This window comes from Crocodylus siamensis, chromosome 10, assembly GCF_052110815.1.
Source record: "Crocodylus siamensis isolate JL-2025a chromosome 10, ASM5211081v1, whole genome shotgun sequence".
Taxonomy (NCBI): domain Eukaryota; kingdom Metazoa; phylum Chordata; order Crocodylia; family Crocodylidae; genus Crocodylus; species Crocodylus siamensis.
The window spans coordinates 42679593-42694773 of NC_143404.1; the positions used below are offsets into that span (position 1 = coordinate 42679593).

Consider the following 15181-nt stretch of genomic DNA (forward strand, 5'->3'; position numbering starts at 1 on the left):
GGAAAGAGTATTGGGGTCAAACGACCCCAGCAAGGTATTCATCTAGCCTCCTCTTAAAAACCCCCAGGGTAGGAGCCTGCACCACTTCTCTTGGAAGTTGGTTCCAGATCCTAGCCACCCTGACCGTGAAGTAGCGCCTCCTGATATCCAGCCTAAATCTACCCTTCGCCAGCTTGTGACCGTTATTCCTGGTCACTCCTGGCAGTGCTCGGGGGAACAGGGACTCCCCCAAAGCCTGCTGGCCCCCTCTGACTAGTTTTATAACAGGCCACTAGATCCCCCCTCAGCCTTCTCTTTTGGAGGCTGAACAGGTTCAGGTCCCGTAGCCTCTCCTCATAGGGCCTGCCCTGCTGTCCCCTGATCACGCGAGTGGCCCTCCTCTGGATTCTCTCCATGCTGTCCACATCCCTCTTGAAGTGTGGCGCCCAAAACTGAATGCAGTACTCTAACTGCGGCCTGACCAGTGCCGCATAGAGGGGGAGAATCACCTCCTTGGACCTGCTTGAGATGCATCTGTGGATGCATGACAAGGTACGGTTGGCCTTCCTGACTGCCTCCCCACACTGCCAGCCCACGTTCATCTTGGAGTCAATGATGACTCCAAGATCCTTTTCCGCCTCTGTGCTGACAAGAAGGGAGTTCCCCAACCTGTAGGTATGGTGCCGGTTGTTCCTCCCCAGGTGCATCGCTTTGCGCTTGTTGGTGTTTAATCCCATCCTGTTCTCGTCCGCCCACCCTTGTAACCTGTCTAGGTCCAATTGTAGCCTGTTGCTTCCTTCTAGTGTGCCCACATCCCCCCACATCTTAGTGTCATCAGCAAATTTGAACAGGGTGCTTTTCACCTCCTCGTCCAAGTCACTGATGAAGATGTTGAACAGTGCGGGCCTGAGGACCGAGCCCTGCGGAACCCCACTGCCCATGTCCTTCCAGATCGAGAAGGACCCATCCACTACCACCCTCTGGGTGCGGCCCTCCAGCCAGTTGGCGACCCATTTGACTGTGTGGGTGTTGACACCACAGTCCCCCAGTTTCTTCATTTGCCTACTTTGTAGTTTATCCTTGGGTTAGTAGATTTCCTTGTTTCCTATGTCTAGTTTGTATGTACTAATCTCCCAAATGCTGTAGCTGCCTCATTAATCCCAAATTTGGCAAATTTCTTTCTAACACTGGGGAGTAGGTATTTCAGCTGTGAAGCACAGAAACTTCTAATGGGTGAGCTGTAAGTTCTCTAATTGGTCAGTTCTCTATTATGACAGACTTGACAGAAGTGTTTTGTTATAGTTGTTCTATCTGTTGCTAGAGAGATTCTCCTTGGAAGTTTTGTAGAACTCTGAAAGGATATTGCTTGAATGTGATAAACTTGGCTGAGTCGTGCTTTCAACTAAGTTTTTTTTTTTGCTGACTTCTGACCAGAACAGAGAAGTAAAGCTAACACGGAGAGTTTTGCTGAGAGTTTGTGGGGTGAGGGGACCAGGACTCAGCAGGAGGCACTAGTGTTTTGGGAGGTTGGGGATGGTGATGGGCTTTTGTTTATTTTTGGCCTTTTTGTTTTGTTTTCTGCAGCCTAAGTGTCATTCAGGGAGGATAGGAGGAATAAATTGAGACTGGATCAGCAGTTGTTACTTGTGTAGTATGTACTATGTGTTCCTCTCAGAAGGCAGGGCATTCTTTTCGTTTGCATCAAATGTAAATGAATGTCCATCTTGGAGGAAAAGATTGAAGTATTGGAAGTGCACATATCAACATTATATGCTATCAGGGAAAATGACTTCTTGGATAGGAGTCCTGAGAAGCTTATGCTGGAGAGGACAAAAAAGAAGTAGCAGCATGTGACTACTAGAAGAAGGAAGGTCCCCTGAATTTAAGAGGAACAGATTAAAGTCAATAACCACCTTCAAGCACTGTGTAGTGGAATAGCTGGGGAAGAGGCAGAGGGGAAGATAACGGTAGGTAAGGACGACATATAAAGAGCCAGAGGGTAGTCTTGAGGTGCATGGCCATGGAAAAAATATCTGAGCCAGAGGAGGGTCCAGGCCATAGGCCGAGGCCGTGCAAGACAGTCTGACCAGAAAGTCTTGAGTCAGAGTCCTAGTCAGTAAGCATTATCCATGTCCATGGTCCAAAGCAGTGTCAGAAGTCAGGAGCTAGGGAAATCAGAGCACAGAAACAGAGTAAGCTGGGGTGGAGAACCAGGCAGGAGCTAGGCTTGAGTGGGAACAGGTACAGTTGCTGCATGTTATGAATTGTGCAGCCATGGGGTTTGATTCTTGCAGTTAGTGGCACTCCAAAACCCTTCTGAGAGTGCAGATTGTCTTCTAACACCAGAAGACCCAGCAGTCTAAAAGGCAAAAAGTGCAGGACCACAGGGATGGGGAATTCAAAACTGCATTTGGAAGGAAGAGAAGAGTGGTGGTGGTAAGTGGGGGAGAGAGCATCAATCTGACATGTGGATTTGGGGTCCCATGTGGTATACTGTTTACCTGGAGCCCATATTCGGGGTGTCATAGGATTGCCAGGACTCAGCCACCCCTCAGACCGCTACACTTTTTGTTGCTTGTTCAGGTAGGCACCAGTGAGAAATGACACTGAGCAGATCAGAGGACGCTATAAGGCAGGAAGATTAAAGAGTTTGGAGCGCAGGTGGTGTTCTCATCAATCCTCTCAGTGGAAAGATGAGGGCCCAGGCAAGGCCCCATCCTATCATGGAGATAAATATGTGGCTGATAAGGTGGTTTGACCATGAAGGCTTTGGATTCTTTGATGATGGGCAGAGGTTCTGTGAAGCAAGATTGCTATCAAGAGATGGGATCCATCTGACTAGACCTGGAAACAGCATCTTTGGGTATTTTTGGTTATCATAGTAAGGAGGCTTTAAACTCAGTTCTACAGGGAATGGTGAACAAAACCTTCCAGCAAGAGAGCAAACAATCCAGGGGTGCGGGAGAATGAAAAGCAGCAACTCAACTCGGGTTGAGCTAGAGCACCATGGGACAGCATCAAGAGATACAAAATGCAAATAAGTAGGTCAAAATGTAACATGCTTCTGGGGGAACAAACAAGGGAACAAAGAAGAGCTGAAAGTCGCAGGTTGGCATGAAAACCATGATTTGATTTGTATTACAGAGAGTTGGTGAGACAACTCTTATGTGACTGGAACATAAACTTGGGTGATACACTCTGTTATGGAAGTACAGAATTGGAAGAAAAGGTGATGGCATTGCTTTTTATATGCAAAAATTTATATATTCTTGTTTCCTGTCTCAGGGGGAAGAAGGTAGCAGATCAGAACGTATTTGGATGCAGGTGAAAGGTGACATAATAGTGTGTATTTGTTATAGGCTATGAAGTCAGGAAGAAGAGGTGGGTGAGGCACTCCTTGAGAAGGTGACAGAGTTACCCACATGTTATGAGATGCTGCTGGTGGGGAACTTTAACTTTCCTAGATATCTGTTAGTACAATAATACAGCCAAAGAAAATGTTGAGCAAGTTTCTAACTTGTGTGGAGGACAAATTCTGTTTCACAAAGTTGAGGATACGACTAGGGGATGATCAATCTTGGATCTTATCCTAACCAATAGGGAAGAATTGGTGGAGAATGTAAAGGTAATGAGAAACTTGGGAGGAGTTGATCATGATATAATAGAATTCATAATTCACAGGGAAAACATAAGGTCAGCAGAACTGAGATGCTGGATTTCAAAAAGGTAGATTTCAATCAACTCAGGATAGTAGGCAAACTGCTATAGGAGGACAGATTGAAGGATGAAGGAGTCCAGGAGGGCAGGGACCTTCTGAAGGGCACAGTATTGGAAATTCAACAAGAAGCTATTCATAGTGGAAGCACAAGAAGTATGGCAGCAGATTGGTGTGACTGCACAAGGAGCTTCTAGGAAATTTCAGATGGAAAGGGAAAGCATACAGGCAATGAAAGGGCAGGCAGGCTACCAAGAAAGTATGCCAGGAAACAGCAAGAACTTGCAGGGACAGAATCAAGGACACACAGGTGAAAAAGCTATAGCTTGTGAAGCAGTTAAATTAAAAAAGGAAGAAGTTTTATAAATATGTTGTCCAGAAAAACCGCAGCTTCCTTATACTGGAAAACAGCCAAGGTAAGCTCTTAACAGAAGATGTAAAGATGAAGCTTCTCAGCAGTTACTTTGCCACAGTTTTCACTGAAACCCCTCCCCCCACCCACCCCACTCCCTGGTAACCAGACACCTAAGGAAGGCAACAAGCTGAGGTTTGAGATAATGAAAGAGAGTCACAGTGCTTTGAATTGTTTTGAATACATTTAAGTAAGCAGGACCTGATTAATTTTATTCAAGATTACTGTAATAATAGTTACCAAGTCTTGGGAGACAGGTTAGGTCTCAAACAACTGAAAGTACATATCTAGTGCCCTCTTTTCTGTGGGGCAGCACTGTACTACCCAATATCTTCACAGGTGGCAGATAGTTGAATGAACTTCAGGAAAGGTTAGCTGTGAAATAAGCAAGGGTAACTGACAAATAAGCTGTTGTGGACCAAGCAGCAGCAGCACCGCCAGGATATGGGGAGGACAGCAGATGGCAATGTTTTCCCTTCTGTAAAGCCACATATATCCTTTGATAATGCCATGACATGGCTAGTACAGGTCACCACTATAATAAGCCTGCCCAGCCCCCAGCCATGGGTCTACAAGTCCTCAAGGTGGAACAGGCGGAAGAAAATATTAGAATCTCAGGAGCTGCAAAGGTAGATGAAGGCTGCAGCAAAATGAGATCCCCAGTTGTCTCAGTCTCCTTGCCATTGGATCAGGGTCCCATTTTGTAAAGAGCCATGTGGAAGCTGATATGCAGCAACTTATCCACAGTAAATGAAGTCATGTGTGCATGGGCATCTTCCATGAAAACAGCTTTTCCAGCAGATTCCTCAAGCCCTTTGGTGACTAGCTAAAGGTAATGGGAGCAGGACTGTGAGGCCTGGAAGCTCGTAGTCATGAACTGGCATGATCTAGCAGCTACAACAAGGTTGTCTAACACTTGGTTGAGACAGGAGTGTGATTCAGCAATTGTAACTGTGACTGGTAGCTCTTTTCAGGACCCACTCTGTTCTCTCCACATGGGGAGAGGGCTAGAAAAGGTGCCGTAAACATAACCTGTTTAATACAGTATTCTGTATTCCTGACTGGAGAACTGCATCCAGTGGTTTCACCTTTACTGCAGTCAAATACCGGGAAAGATGCGCCATCATTTTTGGGACCTGGAACATCAGGACCCTCATGGACAACCCTAATAATGAATGCCCTGAGCACCTCATTGCAGTTGTGGCCCGAGAACTCGAGCAATACAACATCAATGTAGCTGCACTGCGTGAGACCTGGTGAGCGGGAGATGGGCAGCTCAAAGAACATGAAGGGGACTATACCTTCTTCTGGAAGGGTAAACAGGAAGAAGAATGCCAACTTCATGGAGCTGGTTTTGCCATTAAGAATGAACTCATAAACCAACTCAGTGAATTCATTATTGGAATTAATGAGCGCCTCATGACTTTCTGTTTTAATCTGGTGGGGAGGCAATATGTCACTGTCTTCACCGATGAAACCAAGGAGGAATGGTATGCCATTCTTGATCACGTCCTTTCTGACATTCCATAGGGTGACATACTTATTCTTCTTGGTGATTTCAGTGCTAGAGTTGTAAGGAACTCTTAACGTTTGAACAGAACCATCGGCAAGATAGGAGTAAGAGAGGTCAATTCCAGTGGCATTCTTTTCTTAACTAAATGCACAAAACATGGACTCACCATCACCAAAACCCTGTTTTGCCAGAAAAAAACGGGCACAAGACGTCATGGCAGCATTCACGATCTGAGCATTGGCACCTGATTGATTACATCATTGTCTATGTCCGGGATCATAAAGATGTAGATATTGTGTGAACTGTACTAGGAGCTGATGATTGCTGGACTGATCACTGACTCATCTGCTTGGTTATGTCACTAAAACTGGCTCCTAAACAACAGCTGCAGCCAAAGCACTGCTGATGGAAGATCAGCGTTGAAGGACTCAAAGACCTGAGCAAGCGAGACCTCTTCCACCAGTGCCTCAATGAAAACTGGTGAATTCCAATCAGCATCAGTGGGAGAATGTCAGCAGCATGTGGGGTCCCCTCAAGGCCACCATTGTCAGTGCCTGTGAAGAAATGCTTGGATTCTCTGCCAGGAAACATCAAGACAGGTTTGATGAAAATGACTGGGAGATCCAAGAGTTGATTTGAGTGCAAGCCTAAGGCTTTTTGTGCTTGCCAAAATGACACCAAAATCCAAACAAATCTCCAACAAGCCAGGGCAGAGGTCCAGAGGAGGACCTGTGATATGAAGAACAAATTGTGGGAAGACAAGGCTAAGGAGATTCAACATCTTACTGACATCTATGATATCCATGGTTTCTTTACTGCCACTAAAGCCATCCATGGTCCGAGCACTTGGGGACCAAGCCTCCTTGAGACCTAAGAATGGAAGAGAACTGATCAAGGAAAGGGGAGCCATCACTGCCCATTGGAAGGAGCATTTTAAAGACCTTCTCAATCAAAACTCTGTTGTGGGCAAGAGTGTTCTTAATTCCATCCCACCACCCAGTCAGAGATGATCCTTGACAAGGTGAGGAAAGCCATCAAGCAGTTGGAGAATAACAAGGCAGATGGAATTTCCTGCTGGCAACTTCAAACAAGGAGAGGAGTTTTCATCATAGCTTCATGTCCTCATCTTAAGGATCAGGAATGATGAGGAAATCCCAGATGACCTCAAGAATGCCATGATCGTGACTATCTTCAAGAAAGGAGACAAGTCCATGTGTGGAAACTACAGAGAGATTGCCTTGCTGTCCATCACAGGAAAGACGGTTGTGAGAACCCTTCTGAACAGTCTCTTTCCACTTGCTGAAGAGCTCCTCTTGGAATCTGTGTGGGCTTAGGGCATCAAGAGACGCAATTGACATGATTTGTACGGTTTGCCAGCTTCAGGAGAAATACTGGGAATAACATAAACCTCTCTACATGGCTTTCTTTTACCTTACCAAAGCTTTAGACTCTGTCAGCTGAAAAGTGAAGTGTTCAGATCCTTCTGAAATGTGGATGCCCACCATCCTCTGCCTGCTCCATGACAGTATGCAAGTAGTGGTTCTCAGTAATGGATCTATGACAGATCCCTTTGAGGTTAAAATGGGAGTTAAGCAAGGCTCCATCACTCTTCTTTGCTGCAGTACATCTGACCACCAGCAAGCTTCCAGCCAGAGTGGAACTAAACTACCAAATGGGTGGTAAGCTATTTAACCTCAGCCAAAAAAACCAAGACCATACTGAGATGATGACCATCCAACATCAACTTTTTGTTGAGGCTGTCATCTGGATGTCTGACTCCAGACTCCGGAAGCAAATTTTATTCTCCCAGCTCAGCCAAGACATACGTTCAAGAGGAGAGCAGAGGAAGCACTTCAGGGACATAGTCATGGCCAGCATAAAAAAAATCAGCATGGATGTCATCTCATTGGAGACGATTGCCCAGGCCTGCCCTGAATGGAGGAAGAGTCTGTTGTAGGGTTCTCAGTGCTTTGAAACCTCACAACAACAACAGAAGACGGAAAATTAGGAGCAGCAGAAACAGTGTATCATGGACCAAATCAAAAATCCAGTGCTACCCATCCCACATGGAAACACATGTCCAAGCTGCAGTAGAGTCTGTCGATCCCTGAGGATAGGCCTCATCAGCCACTTTTGGACCCCCAGATAAGACAATCATGGGAGACAATCCTTGGTTGTGAGAGATTGCCGAGGAAGAGATAGTGCCCTGGCAAAAAAAGGGGGACCCAAATGATATATACTGGTTAGCCTGATTTCAGTAACTGGGAATTTACTGGAGCATAAGAACTCTGTTTGCAAGCATCTGGAGGAGGAAAGGCAGGTCTTGAGCAGCTATCATGGACTTACTAAGAACAAATTGTGCTACGGAATTAGTTACTTAGTTGAAGGAAATCTAGTTGGGTAGATGAAGGGCATGCAGTGCATATAGTGTATCTGGACTTCAGTAAGACTTTGGCAAAATCTCACCTGATCTTCTCATAATCTTCTGGAGTAATGTAGGCTAGAACAGGCTACTAAAAGGTGGATAGACATCTGGCTCAGTAGTCACAAGCAAAGGGTAATTATAAATGGATCCATGTCAGAATCGCAGGAGGTGTTAAGTGGAGGTTCACAGAGGTCTGTCATGGACCCAGTGCTGTTCAACATGCTTATCAAGAAATTGTGTGTTAGAATAGAGAGGTTCCTGAACAGATTTTCAGGTGAGACAAAATTGGAGGAGTGCAATTCTAAAGGGTTTGGGCATATTAGAAAGCTGGGCTGGAGCTAATGGGATGAAGTTCAGTACTGACAAATGCAAAGTGTTATACTTTGGGAAGAATATAAAAGGCAGAAATACAAAATGGGTGACATAAAGCTAGATGGCAGTACTGTGGACAAGGATCTAGGAGTCTTAGTGTATTTGTAATACAGACTCAATATAAGTGTGTTGTGTAGCAGCTACAAAAAATGCAAATGCAGCTTTAGGCTCAATCAATAATCATATTAGTTGGAAAACCAGAGGTGGTAGTGCTAGTTTACTTAGTGTTGGTTAGGTCTCATCCAAAGTATTATGTGCAGCTTCAGGCTCCACATTTTAAAAAAGGATATGGAACTGTTAGGGTCCAGAGGTGGGGAACTAAAATGATAAAGGGCTCGGAAGGTAAGTTGTATGAGGAGAGGTTGAAAGAAATGGCATGTTGAGCATATGGAAAAGGCAATTAAGAGGGACCATGATAATGATCTGAAGGGCTGCCAGAAAGAGACGGAATACCTTTTGTCCGTTGCTACAAAGAGTAGGATGTATAGCAGTGGCCTGAAATAATATCAGTGGGTTGAGATTGGATATCAAGAAAATCACTATTAGAATACTGAGACAATGGAATAGACAACTTGGGAAAGTTGTGGAGATGTTCAAGAAGAGCTTGGATAAGTAGTGATCAAGGTAAATCAGGAGTAGCAATGCCTGGCATATGCTGTGAAGAGCAATAATTGAAAGCTCAGGAATCTCCGACACATGGATCACTGCGGAATTATGAGAAGAGCTCTGGAGCCCCGAGCATTGGATTTTTGGAGAGGACCACGCTCAACAGCAGATTTTCAGAATCAGTTTTTGTTAGATGAGACTAAAGGAGCTGGACTAAGTTTATGGAAGGGATATGTGACAGAAAGAGAAGTTCTCGCTCTCTGCTCTAGGGTGTGTAATTTTTTGGAATTGCAGTCCCTGGGTTGCAGAGTAGGGTGGAAGGTATTTGGATAATCTTACCTTGAACAGGAAGTTGGACTAGATGACCTCCTGAGTTCTCTTCCAGTCCTACTTTTTTGTGACCCTATGATTATAAATCCAGCACTCTTCATAATCTGCCTTCTAGAATTACATTTGTAGTGATTACAGAGGTTATATGCCTTTTGTGTCTGACTAAAGGACTATGGTATTTGATTTCGTCTTTGACTTTTCATTATTTTTTATTAGTTAGTCTGTCAATTTTGATTGAAGCCTGGTGGGCTGGAGTATGTGTTCTAGGTAGATTTTTGTATGAGTATCTTCTTTTGAGCTGATGGTTTGATTTGTGTCATTAGGGTAATTGCTTTTAGGGTGCAGGAAGAGAGTAAGTGTGGGAATGAAGGAAAATTATTTCCTCAGATGGAATCCTGCACAGATTATCTAGCAGTGTGTTGATTAGTGTGTGAACCTGAATACCTTAGTGGCAGTTGCTGACATTGGATATAAATGGTGCCCTTTGACCATTCCAGTTGGTTTTTCTTTGATTGTGGCAGGTAAAGGAGTTCCCTGCAGAGATGCTACATAGTAACAGCCAAGGCTCAGTTTTTCAGCAGTTCCTGAAGATGCCTCAGTGTTGTCCTTAAGTGTGCATCAACACTACTAGAACACCACATGGTGTTGCTTGCAGGGGCAGAGAATCTTCTTCAGTGCTTTGGTTTCTCAGTGCATGAAGTTGCAGGTACTGAAATGTAGTTTATTGAATGAGCTGATGCAATACAGCCGTCAGCGTAGTAAGTGTGCACATTATTGTGACTAACCTAAAGACAGAAGCCCCAGATTACCATTATTTAGTAGTATTAATGTACAGATTAGCACTGAACATGGACCTGTACATAGGAAGCCATCTGGACTGACTGCCTGAATCCTGGAGCAAGGAGTCTCTATTGGAAAGAAAGCCACTGGAGAAAGAGACTTTACTGCCTTCAGATCCAGAACCAGTCAGACTCCATTTCTTTACAAGTTGAAAAAAGTCAATCTCTGAAGTCTCTCTCCACTGCTGAAGGAGACATTTTTAAATCTTTGCACACGATAGACAGTAAACAAGCATGTCAATACACTCTATAGTGTTACTACATACTGGTCACATCTACACGAGACACTATGTTGCCGTAGCGACTAGCTACTGTGATGTAGTTCATCACTATGGTGATGTAGCATTGGTGGGCACTAACTGTGTTGCTGCTACTACTGTGCAATAGCAATGATGTACTGTGCAGTGGCCTTGGAAATGTCTTGTGTGCTGCTGGGACTGTGCAGTACCACCAGGTACTGTGCAGTCATTGAGTACTTGTTAAAGTGCTAACAAGTACTGAATGACTGTGCAGTACCAACTGTGCAGTGGGGCACACATTTACTGTGTCTGAAGGTAAAAGAAAACCTTGAGATCTGTAGGATTTGCCCTAACCTCTTGCTAAAATTCTAAAACACTAATTCTGGAAGATGTTGGGATCATTCTCAGTGATTTGACTTAAGGAGCTAATCACAACTTACTTACATGAATTAAGAGCTCACCTAGGCTTCTTTAAAATATGGTGACTGGTGATTTCTCCCAGAAGGCAGCAGAGGATCTTTGGAGTACAGTTTTTTCTAATCCTTTCTGGCACTTCCCCTTCCTCTACACATGTCTTGCTCCAGAGAGTTGTTTGGGGGAGAACAGAAGTCAGCTGTGGTAATTCTCTGCAGGAGAAAGCATGTTGCTTTCCAGAGTAGCATTGAAGGACTGGATTTAAGCTCATGATCTAGTCCAGTATATTCAAATAAACAGTTTTAAAAGGTAAGTTTACAAGGTAAATCATATCTGTCTTCTTGGTAAATTATGTATTAGAGTTTTTCTTTCTTCTGTCTTTCTTTTGGGATTGGTTCTTGGGTGTTGAATACCTCCTTTGTTATTAAACTGCCTTCATTTTCTACTCTGGAAATTGCTTGACTGAGGTGGAGGAGACCAGATTTGTACATTTACACTGGCTTTTGTTTGAGGAGGGTCTTAGCTAGCTTGTGTTCTGGAACTTGGAGCCATAACGCATTTAGTATTAGAAATGTATGCTTTGGGGACAAAAATAAGATTTTGTGGCAAGCAGTGCTATGGGTAAGTAATTGTTCCCAAATGGGGCTATCCCCAAGTAAACATGTCGTATGATAGTCTAGTGTAGTGTGTATATACATTTTGGTCTAGGAGAAACTCACTTGAGCTGGGAAGGGTTAATACATTTATGTAAAGATTAAATGTGCATTAATATAAACAGATACAAACTTTACTAATAATTTTATAACTTTTTTTGTTCATTGTTTTGCGTGATACTTTCAAAATCATAATTTGGGACCCAAATGCCAATAACTTATGTGTTTTAAAAAGCTTGCTGTATCATAAAGCTTTTAATCTATTTTTTAAAAAGCTAAAAGCTTCTTAACTTATATTACAATTCCACCATCTTTAAAGTATTTTATAACTACTGCTGTCCTTTGATTTGTTTCCATTTTATTTCTATTATCTTGCAGCATCTTTTATCCAAATTCTTCTTTCTTATAAATCTTGTAAGTAGGAACTAGTAGCTTCTCCTTAATTGCAGTCATGTTTATTTTTCTTTTTTCATAATCCCATTTTTTTTATTTGTGATGTCATTTGTCATTGTCTCTTGTAGCTTTTGCACTTTTACTTGGGAAAGACAAGTAACTTTTTGTGTGTGTTTTTGAATGGGGAAGATTGTTGGCAAAAGCAAATTAATCTGCCTGAATCAGTCCCATCTTTTTGTACTCTAGTCTGTGATCATGTCATGAATTTCAGGACTTTGCACTAACCATTTTTTTTTTTAACTTAAAGCTTATTTTTATACAGACCTAGTGTTTGATATGTATGCATTGTGCATGTAGTGTTTTTTTCCAACTCCAATATATTGCTGGATAGCTTATTTGGGATAAAAAAAAAATGGCTCATGGGAAGATGCATAAAGATTTGTGCTTATTTACTACTTATACATTTTACGGCATAACGTACTATCAGATAGTTTTACACCAAGAATTTTTAATCTAAGAAAAATAGTTTACTCGTATTTTTTCTGAGCTTTCTAAAACATACCCATCCATACAGTTAATAAATAATGCAGCTTTCAAAGTATAAACAGAGTTTCTATATATATGACTGCAGTGTGAGTGGCATTCTTGTCACTGTTTGCAAATCTGATATCCCCAATATCCCCTGCTCAAGATGCTCAAGATTATATTATTCTGTCTCTTAATGGTAGAATGATTGACTGTTTATGTGGACATCCTCTAGGTTTTTAAAAGTAATACAAGGGCATGATTGCCTTTTCTAAGAATTGCAAGGAATGTACTATTCTAGTCTTTGGAAATCCAAAAAGGAAATTTATTTTCACCTGCCCAGCAAGCACATTATACATCTTCTTGGCAGCCATTTCAGAAGAAATAATGGGCAAGTAAAATGAGAAGCTTCCTGTACTTGGAGCATATGGTGTTATATTTCTAGTAGAAATACTGTGAAGTGCATTGTTTATACCACATTCTGTGGGAAAACAAAGCTAAAGAATAGGCAACCCCATTTATGCCCACTAGGCTTTCTCAAGCTTTTTGATTTTTCTATAAGTGTTTGTGAAGTATATTAGAGAAATTATTCAAAATGTTCATTAAAGTTGTGAATTAGCTGCTAGGAAGGTCCCCAGTTCTTTGCAATTATCATCTAAATTAGCTAAATTTCCAAAATTTTGTAGGCAATTACAGGTGTTGCATATAGAAATAAAGATTATATCAAGATAGCGACTTTCAACAAGTTCCCATACCCCACCTTTCACATTTGTCTTTGCCAGTCTTCTTACTCTAGGTCCTGCTTGCTTTTTGATTTCCAGAACCAGTAAGGTAGGATATTTGCTTCAGCAGTAAAGATGACATGCACAGAGAAGCTGTGTCAGAGTAGTAGTTCTGTGCTGAAGAGACGGACAGAAATGAAATCAGATGGTCAGAGAGCATGAAGCTTGGTGGTAGGATTAGTGGAACAATTTTATATAGTCCCAGAATGTATTAATAAAGGTTAGGAAATAAGGATGTATCATTTTCTGAAGGAGAGGATGTAGGAGTAGTAGACTTTTTGGTTTGCTAGCAATGCAGGGAGTCTGACTGGATAAGAGAAGCTATAATCAAGAATAACGTGTACTTTTTCACTACAGAAAGCTGAGAGCAAATATACTCATAGCTAGGTCAGAAGGGTTAATATTCCTCATACCTTAGGACACCCCAAAATAGTTTATAAACAAAGGTAGGGATTCAAATGTAGTAAACTAACAGCTTTGTAATAATCACTAAATTTGACTTGATCTTTGTGTCCAGGATCCCATGAGCCTATGTTGTATGTTGACAAATACAATGAAACCTTGTTTTTCTCATCCCAGCTATAGCAACACAAGCTAGTGTGGAGTTTCGTCGGAAAGGATCACAAATGTCCACAGACACTATAGCTTCCAATCCCATGTTTGATGCAAGTGAATTTCCAGACAACTATGAATCAGGAAGAGCAGAAGCCTGTGGAACACTGTGTAGGATATTTTGTAGCAAGAAGACTGGGGAGGAAATACTGCCAGCTTACTTATCCCGGTACTTAAACTGTCTTCCAGTTGCTTTACTTCTCTAACTCTGGGTGAAAATCAAATTTATTTTCAGTAAATAGTATCCACTTAGCTTCTGAATTTTGTTTTGCTAATCAGTGGATAAATGATCATGTCCTTAAAGGGAGTTAGTATAGACCAGGGACGGGCAATTACTTCGGGCAGAGGGCCATTTACTGAGTTCTGACAAGCCATTGAGGGCCGCATGACAGGCAGCCAGGGGCAGATAAATATTAATTTTCTCAATTTTTTTAGGGGCCCTGGCTGGATAGAATGGCCTGGCAAGCTGCATGCAGCCCACAGGCCACGTTTTGCCCACTCCTGGTGTAGACACCTCTGAAAATCAAAGTAGGCACTTCCTGTCACCTGTATGACCTTGGTTTTATATGAATTTTCTTTAAGATGCCATAAAAGAGATGTCCCTCATGTGGCCTCTGTACCAGGAAGAATGTTCCCTTTCCTTTTTATAGCCTTGCTTAATCTTTGTCTGGAACTTTGATGTTTTCTGTTGTCATACCTAGAGGATTTTTTTATGTCTATACAAGTATCAGACATGGTTGTGTTTTAGAGATTGAAAAATATTCTTTTATGATGTTGAGTACTACAAAAATGGAAATAAATAGCTGTTAATTTGAATATGGGAATCCTATGAGAGATTCTCTTTCATAAGTTATGATATGACTTGTATATGGAAAAATAAACCAGGGAAGTGTTTTAAGATAAAACCTATAAAATGTTCTTATTAATCTGATTTTTCAGATTAATACATTTTAGTGCCTGTCATTGTGTTTGCTTGATAAGGTAGAAAATTTATTAATCTGAAAAATGGAAGTATATTGAATAATACAGGTAATATAGAAACCACTGTGTTGGTACAAGTGACACACAAATTTATCATAGATGAAAGATCAGTGGAAACTTGCTTTCAACTTTTAAAAAAAATATACCTCTTATCCAGTCATTAAATTTTCCCTTTTTTTTTTGGTTCCAGTCTTCCATGAAGCAACAGTGGAGAAGATTTAAAATAAAAATAAAAAATAAAAACATGCTAAAACAAAACCGTGGCATGTGGACTCAGACAGTGTAGCAAGGTGGATAAAATAACATCCTTTTAAAAATTAGATGTTTTGCATGTATTTTATTTGCAGATTGCTAGTTCTTTTCATTTTTTAATTTGAAGGGAACTTTTACA

At 41.9% G+C, this 15181-nt stretch overlaps 1 protein-coding gene across 5 annotated transcripts in view; it reads left to right on the forward strand.

Annotated features, from left to right (window-relative positions):
* Window positions 1-15181, forward strand: part of RALGAPB (Ral GTPase activating protein non-catalytic subunit beta) — a 200559-nt gene that overhangs the window by 66953 nt on the left and 118425 nt on the right. For all 5 annotated transcript variants that reach the window (XM_090020643.1, XM_090020644.1, XM_090020645.1 and 2 more), the window contains exon 9: window positions 13777-13978. In XM_090020643.1, the coding sequence (XP_089876769.1) occupies window positions 13777-13978 (202 nt within the window). The remainder of the gene's footprint in view (window positions 1-13776; window positions 13979-15181) is intronic.